Source organism: Oncorhynchus kisutch, linkage group LG2, assembly GCF_002021735.2.
Source record: "Oncorhynchus kisutch isolate 150728-3 linkage group LG2, Okis_V2, whole genome shotgun sequence".
Taxonomy (NCBI): Eukaryota; Metazoa; Chordata; class Actinopteri; order Salmoniformes; family Salmonidae; genus Oncorhynchus; species Oncorhynchus kisutch.
In genome coordinates this window covers 14,694,149-14,711,476 of record NC_034175.2, presented here as the reverse complement: position 1 = coordinate 14,711,476, position 17,328 = coordinate 14,694,149, and the positions used below count along the sequence as shown (strand labels likewise).

General features: G+C 43.5%; 1 protein-coding gene across 7 annotated transcripts in view; it reads right to left on the bottom strand.

Moving 5' to 3' along the window:
* Positions 1–17,328, bottom strand: part of LOC109901917 (triple functional domain protein) — a 139,407-nt gene that overhangs the window by 23,305 nt on the left and 98,774 nt on the right. For all 7 annotated transcript variants that reach the window (XR_004202781.1, XM_031788336.1, XM_031788341.1 and 4 more), the window contains 5 exons: positions 16,945–17,135; positions 16,620–16,721; positions 15,020–15,159; positions 14,706–14,805; positions 11,804–12,059 (listed from right to left, as the gene is read on the bottom strand). Coding sequence is in view for 6 of the 7 variants with exons in the window: in XM_031788336.1 (XP_031644196.1) it covers positions 11,804–12,059; positions 14,706–14,805; positions 15,020–15,159; positions 16,620–16,721; positions 16,945–17,135 (789 nt within the window). In the remaining variant the exon portion in view is untranslated. The remainder of the gene's footprint in view (positions 1–11,803; positions 12,060–14,705; positions 14,806–15,019; positions 15,160–16,619; positions 16,722–16,944; positions 17,136–17,328) is intronic.

Sequence of the window (17,328 nt, the reverse complement as noted above, 5' to 3'; positions counted from 1 at the left end):
CAGTGATGAGGAGTCCGGGAATATTTTATGCAGTTATACTTTTGAGTAATGTAACCTGTGTATCACCTTAAACTGTACATGGTTGTGTCTGGCATTCACTGAACTGTGGTTTATATTCCTGAGAGCTTCTACCCAGTCCTCATCTGAGATTTCTGAACCAAGTTCTTGTTCCTAAGCCCTTTTAATGGTGTCTGTGGATACCTCTATGTGGGCCTGTAGCACCTCATACAGTCTAGAGACCGACCCTTTTGAATGGGGTTTGACAAGGATCAAGCTATCTAATGTAGGACTATTTGGCTTCATGCCATACTGTGGGATATGTGTCCTTAAGAAATTCCTGATTTGGAGGTATCTGAAAAAATGTGTTGTTGGCATGTTGAACTTTCCCTGTAATTGTTGAAATGAAGCTAACTGACCATCTATGTATAGATTACCAATTGTTGTGAGCCCCATCTCCCTCCATTGTGAAAACACTACATCATCCAATGGAAAGCATGACTCAGGCAAATTGGGCTGTCTATGTAAACAGTGGGTATGTTAAGAAAATACCTCATCTGTTTCCAGATCCTAAGAGTATGACAAATGACTGGGTTAGAGTCATAAGTGGATTTTTTCACACATGATGGACTATTAACAAGTGCAGGGAGTGAGGAACGTTGACAGGAGGCCTGCTCAATCAAAAGCCATGAAGGCAAATCATTCTGTCACATCCCAGGTCAACTTTCCCTCCAGAAAGACACAATGTTCAGATTAGCAGCCCAATACAATTTGAAGTGAGGAAGGCCAAAGCCCCCCTCTATCTTGTACTTGCATGAATTCTTCTTTGAAATTCTGGCTGCCTTGTTATCCCATAAAAATTGAGTTACTATTGAATCCAGTTTCTTAAAATAGCTTTGTGGTATGAAAGTGGGTTGACATTGGAAGAGGTAACGAAACCTGGGTAGGACAACCATTTTAATAGCGTTTATACGGCCAAACAAGGAAATAGGCAGTTTTCCCCCCCAAAATATATTTTGTTTAAGCTGATATATTTTCATTTCCCAATTCGCTTTCAATAGCTCATCAAGGTATCTTGTCACTACAATGTCAAGGCTTGTGAACTGGTTCTAAACGGGGTAGATTGCAGAAATTGCATATCCACAGGCCGTGATATTGGCATCAACTCACTTTTTTGCCAGTTTATCTTGTAGCCAGAGATGTGTGTTTATCAAGTTAAGTAAGGGTGGAATAGAAGTTTTAGGCTTAGACAAAAAAACCTTGTCTGCATATAGGGAAATTTTGTGCTGTGTGTCTTTTATTTTAACAGAAGCTATATCGGCACATGCCCGAATGCGAGTAGCAAGGGGTTCCATGGCTATAGCGAAGAGAGCAGGTGAAATAGGGCACCCCTGTCGGCACCCCTTGAACAGGCGGAATGACTGTGACATTTCCTGATTGGTTACCACGGACACCATTCGGTGTGCATAAATAATTCTTATCCAATTAATAAATTCCTTTCCAAACCCGAAATGCTCCAGAACCGACATCATATACTTCCACTCAATCTGATCAAAGGCCTTCTCTGCATCAAGAGCTATTACCACTGCCTCAACCTTCTCTGCATCAAGAGCTATTACCACTGCCTCAACCTTCTCTGCATCAAGAGCTATTACCACTGCCTCAACCTTCTCTGCATCAAGAGCTATTACCACTGCCTCAACCTTCTCTGCATCAAGAGCTATTACCACTGCCTCAACCTTCTCTGCATCAAGAGCTATTACCACTGCCTCAACCTTCTCTGCATCAAGAGCTATTACCACGGCCTCAACCTTATGATCATGATACATTACGTTGAAAAGGCGTCTCAAATTGTAGTGTATATGTCGGCCCGGGATAAAACCTGTCTGGTCAGGGTGTATGATGTCCGAAATATATGTTTTCAATCGGTTTGCCAATATCTTTGTCAACACCTTGTTTTCTATGGGGAGTAACGATACGGGGCGATAAGACGACATCTCCATGGAATCTCTATCTTTTTTCAAGATCAGTGATATTGTAGCCTCATACAGTGTTTGCGGGAGTTTGGCATTTTCTTTGGATTGTTTAAACATTCGCAACATAAGTGGAGATAGACTGGCCCAGTACTTCTTATAGAATTCTATTACATATCCATCGGGCCCAGGGGCCTTGCTGTTTGGAAATTGTGCTATTGCTGTGTTAATTTCCTCTAAAGTTATCCCTGCATCGAGTGCAGCAGCTGCCCCCCTGTCGAGTTTAGGAAGTTCACATTCAACGAGAAAGCGTTCCATAGTTTGTGGATCAGTAGCATCGTATTTTGATTGGTATAGCTCTGAGTAAAACTGCGCAAAGGATTTATTAATATCCTGCAGATCTGTTACTATTTTACCCTTCTTGTCTTTTATTTTGTGAATAGCTCTAGATGCCTGTACATGCCTTAGTTGTCTTGCTAATAATTTATGTGGTTTGTCATCCAGTTCAAAATAACTTTGTTGCGTTCTAGCAAGTAAAGAGCCCACCCGGTTTGAAAGGATGGTATTGTATTCATATTTTAACTTTGTGATCTTCTCAAGGACTGTATACGAGGAATTCGTCCTAAAAACGTTCTCTTGTTCCCCTAACTCTCTTTCAATTTCTTTCAGCCTAGTATTGGCGCGTTTCTTCCTCTCTGATGTATAAGAAACCTCTAATCACAGCCTTTAGAGATTCCCAAAGGGTGGAGTCGTCAACATCCCCCGTGTCGTTAGTTCCGAGGAAAAAGGCAATCTGCTCCTTCAAATACTGACAAAAAGCCTCATCTTTCAACAGGTATGCGTCTAAGCACCACGGTCGCCGACCTGTTGACATATTGTCGAGTTTCAGCACCATGGACAGAGGAGAGTGGTCCGCAATTAGAATAGGGTGATAGGTAACTGACTCAGCTGCTGAAATTAGTTTGGAGTCCAACAAAAAATAGTCAATTGTGGAATATGATTTATGAACTGATGAAAAGAAAGAATAATCCCTGTCTGTTGGGTGCGTCAGTCTCCAAATATCGACAATGTTAAGGTTTGTCATCAATGTATTTAGACAGACACTGGCATTTGATTGGTGAAGTGACCTTGATAGCTGTTTATCTAAAAGAGGATCTAACGTACAGTTAAAGTCCCCACCAACAATACCACTTGTATCCGAGATATTTGGTATGTCCTTAATAACCCTTTGAAAAAATCATGGATCATCGAAGTTGGGCCCATATAAATTGACCTGGGTTATTGGTTTCGAATTCAGTGTACCGGCCACAATAATATACCGATCACTAGGATCTAAAATCGAGGATGAGTAAACAAAATGAATGTTTTTCCTTATCAGGATTACTACCCCTCTCGCTTTGCATCAAAGTTAGACTGTTATATCTGACCGATCCAGCCGACTCGTAGCTTGGCCTGAGCGGAGCATTTAATATGAGTTTCTTGAAGAACTATGTCAGCACCCAGTGATTTAAGATGAGAAAAAAACCTTAGCTCGTATCACCACATGCCCTAAGCCATTACAGTTCCAGCTGACTATCTTTATTCCACCTGGTCTACTCTGTGCTCTGTCACTATGTGGCATTTCTTATTTTAGAGCAAATTGTTGCTGTCATACAAAACCCAGAAGAAAAACGTCCCGCCGTGCGGGAGCTTGTCATGCCACCTGTATTAATAAACGTGAACATAAAACACAGACCCCATCCCCCCTCCCGTCCCTCCTCCCGTCCCTTTACTGAGCGACTTCCCCAAACGAAGCACTCCTTGGCTAACACACAAACCTTAGGGTGTCTAGACATACAGCTTGAACTAACTCGTTGTCTATAGATGCTCCGCATATGAACTAATATTAAATAACTCTTAACTCTCACGTTAGGGGGTGAGTGGCGCTAAAACATGATATGCTAAACAATGCTATATTAGCCACAACTTCTCACCTATCATATAAGTCCCAATTTCTGATCTTCTGATCGAAAAGACATAGGCTGGAAATTCAAACACATTCCTGGCCTGTATTTGGCCATTTAGCCGGCTGACACAGCCGTTCTGTATCCTCAGCCAGGGAGCTTGCTTGTCAAGAACAGATCGGCCTCTTTTGGGTTGTCAAACGTACGTGTTGATCCCTCGACTGTCACCTTAAACCGGACTGGGAAGAGGAATCCATATCGGATGTTGGCCGCCCTGCATTTGTTGCGTACCTCACCATTGGTTCCTCACCTCCAAGGTAAGATCTGGGTAGAAAGACCCCTTTCTCCGTTGTAGTTAAGGGGGAACCTTTGACTAGCCAGGGGGAACCTTTGACTAGTACAGCCGTACAATGAATGGCCTTGGTGGCCATTCAGGCAACGAAGCCATTCATTGTGGCTTCGTTGCCTGAGATCTGTGTGCGCGGTCGATCAGGATGGCCGTTTTGAAGTGTTCACTCCCCAGCAGGGCCGGTATCAGCTCCGAGACAAATTCAGTGGGTTTCCCTTTCTCAGTGTCTTCCTGGATCCCACATATTCGGATGTTCTGGTGTCTTGAATGCAACTCGAGCGTTTCCAGTCGGGCTTTAAGGGTTTTGTTGTAATTTTTTTAACGTTGCGCACTGTTTCTCTATGTCCTGTAGCCTGGCCTCGTGATCGACTGTCGTCTGCTCAACCTCATGCACCCTTCCCTTAGTTGCCTTCACAGTTTCGGCCAAAGTCCCAACACTCTTTGAGATATCAGTCAACCTTGTGTCCACCTTCTTGCTTAGTGAGTTTATGGCAGCCAGTATGCCACTTTCAGTAGGCTCTGTGGGGATCTCGTGGAAGCTAGCCTCTTCAGCTAACTCCTCATGGGTCGGCGACGTTGAAATTGGTTCGTTGTCCATCTCATTCAAATTATCTTGTTTAGCGCCCCCTTTTTTGTTGCCTTTTCCCTTTGTCATATTTGTTTGAAGTTATATGTTGTGAGAAGTTAAGATAAATACTAATTTGTTTCAAAATAGAGAGGAGCTCTAGAAAAGCACGTCTACTCCATAGCATGCTCTCTAGCGCCCCTCAGCCGCTGGTTGTCAAGCAAATAACTGCTGGTCCCACGGTAATTGACCGTTAATTAACCTAAACACATTTAGCATTTCCTGGCTTCCACACACAGCCTACAAACCACTGATGCAGACTTTTGGAAGATCTACATTTAATAAATCCATGTAATACAGCATACACCATCACAATAAATGTATTAGTTATTTTTATTAACAGGTCTAAAGAAGCATGATGTGAAGAAAAGTACATTTCAGAGGAACTGAATAGCATATCCTTATGTTAGGTCCTGATCTGGCTATGCCATATGGTTGTGGGCTACATTAGTTTATTTAGCAGACGAGATTTGCCTAGATTTCCATGGCAGGATTTTATAGTATGAAGAATACAATTGAACAAAACTCCCTCCAAACTATTGGAGGGAGTGCGCACATGCGGCTATTCTGTGTTTACCGGTTAACAAAGAAACAAGTACTCCTATATCTTCAATTTAGAGTTATTACGTAACTTTAGTTGTGATATTTGATTTTTAATACATTCTTAGGCTATATAACGCTAATCTAATGATGGTTTGAAAAAAGTTGCATTAAAGGCCTGAGCTCTGCTTTGTTTTTTTTTGCAGGCTGTACACACTTCGTCTCTCCTTCACAATTTGACAAGCACTTGATAATGCCTCAAATTTCCCAGAAGCATCCCCTTTGTGTGGCCGTAATGCCCCCTAAGAAAATACGTGCCTTTTGTGGCCAGTGGCCATTGTGCCATTGGGCTGAATATAATAATTGTAATTCCCTTCTCCCTGCGTGCTGCGTGCCCTGACGCACCTCTCACTCACATTGCTCTCCTTCACCTCATCGGGTCTTTTTCACAACTGTGCGCATCCTTATCCAATTCCGATGCGCATATTGAATATATTGGACGAACTGTCCACATTTACTTTTCGTCAGCCAATGAGATGAGTAGGCCTAACGAACAACAAAAGCACTAGCCTATGTCAATCTACTATCCCCCATAGTACAAAAGTTGACCTATTCTATTTTTGGGGTTAGAGCGTTGGGCAAGTACTCGAAAGGTTGCTGGATATGCTATGGGATAGGCTACATAAGGTGTGGGACTTTCATTTGATGAAGTTGCAAAAAAAAGGTATGCATTGTTTCTTGCCTTACGCTGGGCATCATTCACAAGTGATAGTCTCATATTGTCACCATCAGACTGTTCTTGATTTAGTTTTGTCTTTACATATACTAAATAATCTGTGTGAAATTTGTTTTGATTTAGAATGCACCATTATCATGCACCTGTCTCGAAACGGGAGCAGAAAAAAATACATGTAATTTATGCACTTAAATAGCAAATGGAGGACGCTTTTCCCGTGGTTCCTGTTGTTAAGAGAAGCATTGTGCTTAATATTAGGAAAGTTGAGAAATAAATATAGTAGGCCTAGCCTATAGAATGCTGATGGGATCCTCCTCTTTTTAATAGAGCCCATCACTCTGTTTTCTCGGGCAATTTGCTTAGCCTATAGAAATGTTGCGCAACATGAGCTCATGGGCTCTCATGAAGTGTTTGATTACATTTTTGATTAAATTTGCATTGAGTTCAGAGTGATTAGAGCTTGGAGAATCCTATTTACCGTGAATAAAAAGATACGTGGAATTTGACTGCCTTCATGATTCGTGACCGTCGGTGTGGAGATAATATTGTCACCATAACAGCCCTAATCACAATACAAGGCAGCCATTGCGAGTGTACCCATGACTTTGCCAAAGTTAGCGGTTCCAAGCATGTTTTATTGAATCTATTTCTACGTTAGCTATTTCTACATCTACTGCAAAAAGCAGCAAAGTTTCATCATGTTAATTGTTAATTATCCATGTTATCGCGGAAACGGACTCAACCACAAGAATGCCTGGCAGTCCCATCTCTCTCCCGTGTTCGTTCCACAAAACCAAAAACTCATGATTTTTAAAAAACAGTTACGACCAATATTTTATTCTCACGACGGTCTTCATCCATAACTGTTGATTACATGGTTATAAGGTAATTGTGCCAGCCCTAGTGAGGAGACGTGTGGCACAGTCCAAGCCAATCAGAGAGTGGTGGCTCACTGTCCTCACTGTCACAAATGGATTAAGATGTCTGGCCCACTTCCTGGGAAACCTACCAAGGCTCATCAGTCATAGGACAGGAGGGCACACAGGCCAAGCCAGCTGTGTGATGGACTGTGATATGCAGTGGGTGATACTGTGTGTGTCTGTCTGTTCTCCTCATGTCTACAATAATAAGAATATCCCCAGAGGGATGTATCATCACAAAGCAAGGATCAATCAGCCGGCTAACTGTTGATCAGAAAGCTATGGGTTATTGATCATGTCAAGTTATTCATAACATTTCAATTTCAAGTCAATCTTTCTCTATGAGCTATACGAACTATGGAGTTTTTAAGAACTAACATTTTGATCCTGGTGAATGGGCGAGGTGGAGGATAGGGTTTGGACAGCACTGGGGTGTTCACTCCGTCAACAGGTAGTAACATGGCTGATTCAGTCAGTCAATCAGTCAGCCAGCCAGCCTGCTTGCCTTCCTGCCGGTCTGTCTGTCTCTCTGGTTGTCTGTGTCTGTCCCACATGTGACTCAGAAGCTCTTAATCTAATCCAAAGCGTACCAGCTTTAATACGGTATTTCAATCATTTTTATGCACCCATATAATCCACTCCATAACACGCATTCAATCAATATAATAGCCTATGGTACTTATCCCCCAGGCTGTCACATACAATACAGATGTTATTGTTGATATGTACTCTACAGTAGGCTGTGGAAAAAGGTATGCTAAAGGTATGCTGCAAAATCATGCAAACAATAATTAAATGTATTGCTTGATTATACCAATGATCACAACAATAACAATCCATTACAAAGTTGGAGCCTGTTCTACACTGTTAATGGCCTGGAACACTGAAAGGACTGGTTCTATATAGGTCCTACACAGTATCATTACGTACCCAAATCCAGCAGCCAGAATGGACTGGAACACTTAAAGGACGGGTTCTATATAGGTCCTATACAGTATCGTTACATACCCAAATCCAGCAGCCAGAATGGACTGGAACACTTAAAGGACGGGTTCTATATAGGTCCTACACAGTATCATTACGTACCCAAATCCAGCAGCCAGAATTTGCAGTTTTCCGAGGGTCCCGCTTGAGAACTCATATGGTACAGAGGACTAACAGCAAAAATAGACCTTATTCCATTTGCCATGGCAACCTGCCAAGGTACTATTCAAGTTCTCACACCATTTAAAATCCAATTCCTCAAAATAATCATGTAGTTTAAGAAAAAGCTATAGGAAGCAGCTGTATCCTCTAGCTCAGATGAGATCAGTCTGCTGTGTTTGTGGGATTGGATCTGCTCTCTCTTCTCCACTGTCCCAGAGAGTGGGCTGTTGTGCTGTGAGGGCAAGCCTCCTCTGTCCCAAAGGAACATTCAGAATCAGAAGGCACACTTTAACGTAAAACCCCTAGTAGAAGCTCCAGAACTCAAACAGCATGGGCTCAGCTTCCACAAGCATTATGTACTGTAGAAATGTAGCATCTTTAGTAGCAGCTTTACTTTTCAGCACAGTTGCAATGTCCTTATTTAAGCTAAGCTCAAAACACTTAAATTCGTTTTATTGCTGCCAAAAACAATGCACAAAGAGAACTTTCAGCAGTGTGACTGTCTGTAGCTGCTAAGGTGCCTCTCATACATTTGTACAACCAGATCTCAATCTACCCTGCAGTGCATACAGGGCGGGAGGAGTAAAACAGGCAGCCCACACAAAGCTCTCCCTGTTCAACTGTATGTTTTTTCATCAGGATCTCTGGGCACTAACCAAAGAGCCTGTTTCCTGTAATAACCAAACACACACACATACATGTGTGCAACGTGCACAACACAAGCACGCGGAACACACACACACGTGTGCCACACCAAAAAAGCTAAGGCCTCCCTGGTACCTTCGAGAAGGTAACCGTTTTAAGCTGAATCAGCAACTGAAGGGAGGTGTTGCTACTGTCTCTTTAGCACATTTTAGAAATACGCTGAACTTATTGATGGTCCCTATTCCCCCTACTGTACACTTCGGACCACACTGATCTAGCTGGGGATTGTCATAGTGGCATTTCCTAGTCCAGGGATCCTCAACTACATTCAGCCGTGTGCCAATTTTTTCTTGAGCGGATGGTCAGGGGGCCGGAGCGTGATAAAAAAAATATATATTTACACTGCAGATGGACCGCAAGAAGCCTAGACAGAAATAATACTTGACAAAAATACGAAACATAATTTCAAACCTTGATTACATTTGGGAACATTGTCCTGCGTAGGGTGCCATCTTTCAGATGGGATGTTAAAAACGGTGTCCTGACCGTGTTTCATGGCTAAATTCCCAACCTGGCCACATTCCATCATGACCACCTAATCATCCTCCTCATTCCTAATTGGCATATATCCCTTCTCACCTCTCCACCTGATAGCTGATGTGTGGTGAGCGTTGTGGCACAAAATGGCCGCCATGCATCACTGAGGTGGGTGCTACACATTGATGGTGGATGAGGGGAGTTTCTTCCTACTATTTAAAGCGTTTTGAGTACCTCAGTTGGTAGAAAAGTGCTATATAGATCCAATCAATTATTATGAATTATTATTATTTGTATACGATCTCAAAATCTCTCTATTGTGCGTGGGAATACCTGGAAACAGATTTCCAAAATCTTGGAGCTGATTTTCTGGTGTTTTTACAGTCTTTTATGTCCAACAATGAAAATTATATGTATATAAATATACATATATCTCTTTCTTTACTCAGAACACTAGGGGGGGGCAAATAAAACCATCCGAGGGCAGACAGTTGGGGAACTCTGTCCTAGTCCATGGTCCTAAAGTTGGAAAATACAAAAATAGCCAAAAAGCAGTAACTTAGTCTAATTCAGTTTACAAACTTAATTGCAAGAACATCACAAGTTCACATCAACAGCATTTTCTGAGAACTTGTAGGATTTACACAAGCTATGACATCTACTAACTCACCACAGGCAACCAGCCAGCAAGGGCTTTGTTCTAAATCCAAGGGATGGAGAATGCAATGAGGAAAAACAATGAATGAATAGTCTTCCTGTGAGTTAGTGAGACACATCCATCCATCCCCTTCTACAACTCCTACAAGACATTTACCAGGGCAAACCTTCTGCTCATAGCCTGCACTTATTCTGGCCCAGCCATGCATCTGGGTGACAGCACCAGTCGGGGGTAGGAAGAGGAGAACTCCCCGATCTACCCCCAAACCGTCCACTGCTCTGAGAAAAAGGCCTAGGCTTCATGGACAAAGCACCACAAAGAAAAAGGGAGCACCAAGGATAGGTTCATCCTCCTAGTTCTAAAAGAGCCCTGCTGAGGGGAGTCTTCAGCAGTTTGTAGTTTTATCAGTCTGCATAACAATTCACTGCTGCGTGGGTATAAGAACGGACCATCTAAGAAGTTCTGATGCTCCTATAGGCGCTCAGGAAAAAACATGGGGAAAAAGCGCACGTGAAACTTGAAGCTGGTAGAATAGTAAAGACCTGGATGGGAAATCCTTTAGTTTGTTATTAGTTAGAGAAAACCATCCAAGTGTGTAACATGCATCAAACACTACCTGGTTTAAGCCAATAGAAATATAGGATTCCCCACTCCCCTATAAAATGATGAAGAGCCTAATGTTTAGGAAACCATGGATTTTTAACATTTAACTAGGCAAGTCAGTTAAGAAGAAATTCTTATTAATAATGACGGCCTACCAGAGAACAGTGGGTTAACTGCCTTGTTCAGACGCAGAACGACAGATTTGGACCTTGTCAGCTAGGAGATTCGATCCAGCAACCTTTCAGTTAGAGGCCCAACACTCTAACCACTAGGCTACCTGCCACCTCAGGTAGCCTTGTGCCGCACCATGGAAACCACCAGTATACAGTACACAAACATCACCTCTATCTTATTACAGACAGGACAGGAGGAGGGCGGGCCGTCTGACAGGAACAAGGCTTTACTGAGTGACTCAGTCAAGACAGAACAGAAGCTCCAAGTGCCACCCATGTTTCTTTGACCTCATCCCCTGGGGTCTGGAATGGGGTCAGGTCATGGGGCTCAAAAACTACTTCTCCTTTGAAGAAAGAAAAACCACAAGGTTTTGTAACAGAAATTTAAAAAATGAACAAAAATGCATGTGTTTTTTATTGGACAAGTTCAGTAGTCTCTACCTGTTTCAGTCAGTTATCTTCTGTTTGATGCCTGACGAATATGAACCATGAGAGACAGGCCATGTATGCATGTATGAATTCCCACAGAATAATGTAGATGGTAATCCATATGTTTTCCACAGCAGCACGTGAGTCATCAACAGCTCTCCACAGACTGTAAACCAGGGAGCACCTGGAATCCTTCACTGGCTGCAAGTACACACTCGCCCACTAGAAACCCCCTGGGACCAAGGTGCCTGGAAACCCCCTGGGACCTACACTTGTGTGTATATGTGTGTTTTCCCAGACCTTAACGGTAGAGACATTCTTTTTTACTTTTACTGAACATATCATTTGATCTCCATATCATCCATTTCATGTGTGCATGTCATCTTTTCCTCTACTGCATTCCAGGTGCCTCACAACAGCAAGGCTGACAGTGTGTCTGTGTATCTGTGCCTGTGTGTCTGTGTCTGTGTATCTGTGTCTGTGTATCTGTGTGTGTTCCAGCCTTCTCACTCCCAACATCAAGGCCTACCTTTGTGGTGGTGGTTGAATAGTCCTTCCATCTCCATACTGGAGCGTGAGTGAGCGATGCAGAGCATGGCACAGGGTACAATGCCCTCCTGGGCAGGGGAGCGGTCCGTGGTCCTCACCAGGCACCAGTCTGGCTTGTCATGAAGCCTCTCCAGCACCTCCACTGTCTGACCCCTCCGTACAGTCAGCTCAGAGCTGCTGCCATTACTAGCCACAAAGTCATGGATGACCACGGTCAGCTCACAGCCACCAGAGAGCTGAAGAGAGGGCGGGATGGAGAGGGAGAGAGAGAGGGAGGGATGGAGAGGGAGAGAGAGAGGGAGTGATGGAGAGGGAGAGAGAGGGGGAGGGATGGAGAGGGAGAGAGGGTGGGATGGAGAGGGAGAGAGAGAGGGTGGGATGAATGGAGAGGGAGAGAGAGAGGGAGGGATGGAGAGGGAGAGAGAGAGGGTGGGATGGAGAGGGAGAGAGAGAGGGAGGGATGGAGAGGGAGAGAGAGGGGGAGGGATGGAGAGGGAGAGAGAGGGGGAGGGATGGAGCGGGAGAGAGAGGGGGAGGGATGGAGCGGGAGAGAGAGAGGGCGGGATGGAGAGGGAGAGAGAGAGGGTGGGATGGAGAGGGAGAGAGAGGGGGAGGGATGGAGCGGGAGAGAGAGGGAGGGATGGAGAGGGAGAGAGAGAGAGAGAGGGAGGGATGACAGGGAGGGAGAGAGAGGGGGAGCGAGGGAGAGAGAGTATGTCAGATTTACTATAAACATTACATGACATAAAGGAATAGTTTGAGGTTATGAAGAAACAGCCTGAATGTATTGATGTTTAGGAGCAGTATCATAATGAGGGTGTGAAATATAACTACATGTCATTAAATGGTGAGATTCTCAGGATGTACTAATCAGCAATAGCGAGTCTATTATTAGCATGTCAACAACTGAGTTGTTATATGGGTTTGAAGGTCCCCAAGTCCCCCTGAGAACTGCTGATTTACCATTTGTCAGTCATTCAGTTTCCCCAGACCCATCTCAGTCACAAGGCTAGAGTAAGAGCTTATTCTGATGGCCATCAGAGCAGTCACTCAGCACAGTGCAGGCTCCAAACCAACCACATACTGTAGCTACTGTAGCTCAACTGTACTGAGTTGTACTGTAAACATGTCGTTCTGGTGAGTCACTAGACTCACATTCAGATGCCTCAACATGACTCAAGAAACACTCTGGCATTCTAAAGCAGTAGACGCAGGGGAAAAACACGACCATTAAAGTGCCACATATGCCATTAAAATATATATTTGAGGGATATATACAAGGGAAATCAGTTACAGGAGAATGACGATCACCCTCGGCAGTTCCACACTGACAACACATTCTTCAAATGACTATCAAATCAAACCAATTACAGACTCCAACCAACATCTCACCGACATGGCTAGTTAGTAACTGCTAGAGATCCATACATACCCATTGGTAGTGAGGCAAAGCCAGCGAGTTCAAAAGCTGAGCCACCGGACCTGAGTTTTTATTGTTCTCCATGATTCTGTCCTCTGTCCTCTTCTCCTTCATACTCTGATGCTCCTGATGCTGAATCTAATCCATCGACGCAACACAAGGTTAACTTAACACTGAACCACACTGACCTGAGGTAACACGCAGGCCCACCTACTCTCATATCCCTCTGCCCAATGGCCCTACGATGGTATCTAGGTACTATATACCAGAGCCAAAGTACTCCTTTCCTTGTCTACTGTACCAGCTGTGCCTTCTCCAAGGAGAGGTTGGAGATATGACACTGACACAGAGAGTGGTACAGCTAGTGGGAGGCTGACACACTCGTTGACGCGTCGCCGACACACAACTCGGCTCTGTCATTGCCTCTCACAGATCTCACAACACCAGGCGAAAGAAAGACAGAGAGAGAGGCAGAGAAAGAGGGGGAGAGAAAGTAAAAAAAGAGAGCGAGAAAGAGAGAGAGTTGACTGTGAGTGATTGTTCCCTGCATTAAAGGAACCACGGCCCATTAGTGTACATGAGAAGACACATGGAATCTCCCTCCTCACCTCTCCGTGACCTTGACTGACCTTCTCTGTGTTGTTTTCTGTACCCTGACAGAACCAGAGCTACACTGTGTCAGGAAGGACACATACAGAAAGGGACATACTATGCATGTCTTCCAAATGTCACCATATTCATTTTGCTGTGCATTATTTTTGTCCAGTAGTTCCCTATAAAGGGAACAGGGTAGCATTTGGGACTGAACCCACTGTGGCTAGGTCAAATTGAACCTAATTCCTTGAATTAGGAGCATAGCTGCATAGAGCAGAATAACTGCAAGTCCAGCTTTGGCAGGGAAACATGGTCCCTAAAGAGGCAGAGTGTTTATGTGAGAGAATATAGCTCTGACTGTGAGTAGGAGTGATGTCCTTCTGTGCTGTTATTGCCTGATAAAATCACACTGTTCCTTCCTGAAGAAGGACCATGTTTCTCATGTTCATCTCTGAGATGGGAAGGAAAAGTCTAACGAAAGTTTGGTTTTCAGACAGTCCCTTATCAGTCAACAGGTTCACAGGAAGCCCGTCCAAATTAAAATGATGTCTTGAAATATTAAATTCGAATTGACTTGTCTGGTTGCGGTCTCCCCTAAAAATGAGCGGATTTAGAGGCTACAGTTTGAAATGCTGTTGAAAAGACGTCTCTAGAGTCTAACGTGTCAAATGATACTGTGAAGACCTCCGCTGTTCCACAACAGAGACCAACAGCCCTCGTTGGTGAAGCCCTAAACTGCAGGGATTGTAGAAGCAGACCATTGTCTTACATCAGACAGAAGACTGAAGTAAAGCCTCCGGAGTTGGCAACGTGCTGTATTTGAATGGCGTAGCTGTAGGAAGGCAATGGGCAGCCTATGATGACTCACCTTGTCGCTGTCCAGTGTGTTCTGAGAGGTACGGGAGGCGATAGAGATGGTGTCTGGCTGACTGCTGGCATCACCCTGGCTGTCCAGGTCCTCTCCATGACTACAGAGGAGGAAGATGTCAATCAAAATAGGGCGGGGCAGCCCTCGCAATCATAAACTGTTGGGGCACTTTAATGTTAGTTTGTACTGCGGAATTGACAGAACAATAACTGTAATGTATAAAACCAATGTCCAATGCAGTCGGTCCTGTATGGTCTGTAAGAAAGGCTGTGAGAAGAGATGAGGTTGATACAAGGTGGAGTACTGTACTGTACCTTCTGCCTTTGTGTTTGACTGTGGTGGCCTTGGGGATGTGAATAGGCTCCTTCAGGGCTCCTCTCAGGTGGATGGTACGCTCCTGGATCACCTCCCGGATGTGTTTGATCCAGTCCTGCTTGTTCTCTATGCTGGACGCCTGAGGGGACAGACGGACGGACGGTCAAGACAGACTGGCGGGCAGAAAGATCCCAGTCCACACATTCCCAATATTTCGACACTATCTATGATGCAACACTAACTGTACGCTCTTAGCTGTGTCAATACAGTCAACCCTGATGCCTTCATTGATAGAAATGATCTAAATGCTTACTATTTTTACCAGAGTACATGGACAGAACACACAAAGGACATTCCGTCATGTTCCTTTCATTCAGTAAGACCCTTTCAATCGATTACAAGTATGTTTCACTATTGAGGAATTCTCATGCTGGCATCATAACCAGTCATTTCCGAGGAGCCATTTAAAGGCCCCTTCAGTGCTGTGTGAATGTTATGAATGCGTGGACACATAATTAGCATATGACTCACTCATGTCTTCATTGGAACTATGCAACAATAATCAAGAGTATGCTGCTGTTATATAACGGACAGATTAAGATCTGCCAAAATATAATATGTATAATATCTACACTACCGTTCAAAGGTTTGGGGTCACATAGAAATGTAATTGTTTTTGAAAGAAAATACATGTTTTTGTCCATTAAAATAACATCAAATTGATCAGAAATACAGTGTAGACATTGTTAATGTTGTAAATGACTATTGTAGCTGGAAACGACCATTTTTTTATGGAATATCTACATAGGTGTACAGAGGCCCATTTTCAGCAACCATCACTCCTGTGTTCCAATGGCACGTTGTGTTAGCTAATCCAAGTTCTTTGTTTCTGGCCATTTTGAGCCTGTAATCAAACCCACAAATGCTGATGCTCCAGATACTCAGCTAGTCTAAAGGCCAGTTTTATTGCTTCTTTAATCACCACAACAGTTTTCAGCTGTGCTAACATAATTGCAAAAGCATTTTCTAATGATCAATTAGCCTTTTAAAATTATAAACTTGGATTAGCTAACACAACATCCCATTGGAATACATTAGTGATGGTTGATGATAATAGGCCATTTCCAGCTACAATTGTCATTTACAACATTAACAATCTCTACACTGTATTTCTGATCAATTTGATGTTATTTTAATGGGCAAAAATGTGCTTTTCTTTCAAAAACAAGGACATTTCTAAGTGACCCCAAACTTTTGAACGGTAGTGTACATAGCGTGTGTGTGTGTGTGTGTGTGTGTGCATGTGTGCATGCGTGTGTGTGTGCCATGACTCACAACGCATCAACACACATATATGTCTCTAAGTGCATGAACTGTTATGCCAATCATCAAACTCGAACACATACTGTAGCCCTGGTAAAGCCCACTCAAGAAATACGTTTTGGGCGGAATTGTAGTGGGTTGAACTTAAATCTTTAAAACTCACAGTAACACCCACTTAAGGAAATACGTTTTGGGCAAAAGTGGGAGTAAATATATACATATTCATTGCGCTTGATTGTTTGCTGGGTTACTGTTAAGTCATAATGTACCAGTTACCTTGAGCACCATCTTGTTGTCTGAGCTGGGGGTCCTCCCAACCCAGAGAGCAAACTTACACGGATCCCCCTCCACATGTTCTGTGACACCCAGCTCTGAAGTCTTGGAGCAGAGACAACACAAAAACAGAGTTAGAGAAAGAACAGGAGAGAAATAAAGTAAATATAGGGTTGATAAAAAGGTATTGACTTGAGATCGGCGCAGGCAACTCTTTTCCGTAAATCATTCATTGATGTGAATGGGAGACTTTAATTTAAGTTAAGCATGCTGATCTCAAGTCTGAGTTCCAGTCATTGTGATGAGAGAGTGGACAGGTTGTGCTTACAAAGAGCTTGCTCTTGTAGAGGTACTTGTTGCGTCCGTTAGAGTCCTTGACCTCCTTGCTGAAGACCAGGGACATCTCAAATAGGAAGAGGTGGCGCTCACGTCCCTTACGGATCAGAGTCTTGGGATCCCACACCTGGAAGGACTCCTGTAGGATCAGCTCTCCTTGGGAGTCAATATTCCCATCGAACCCTGGAGGGGGGAAGAGGAGAAGGAAGAGAGGGGACTGTCAAGTCACTTGATTCAAATCATTTCTAAACCTACAGCTGAAGTTGGAAGTTTACATACACTTAGGTTGGAGTAATTAAAACTTGTTTTTCAACCACTCCACAAACTTCTTGTTAACAAACTATAGTTTTGGCAAGTCAGTTAGGACATCTACTTT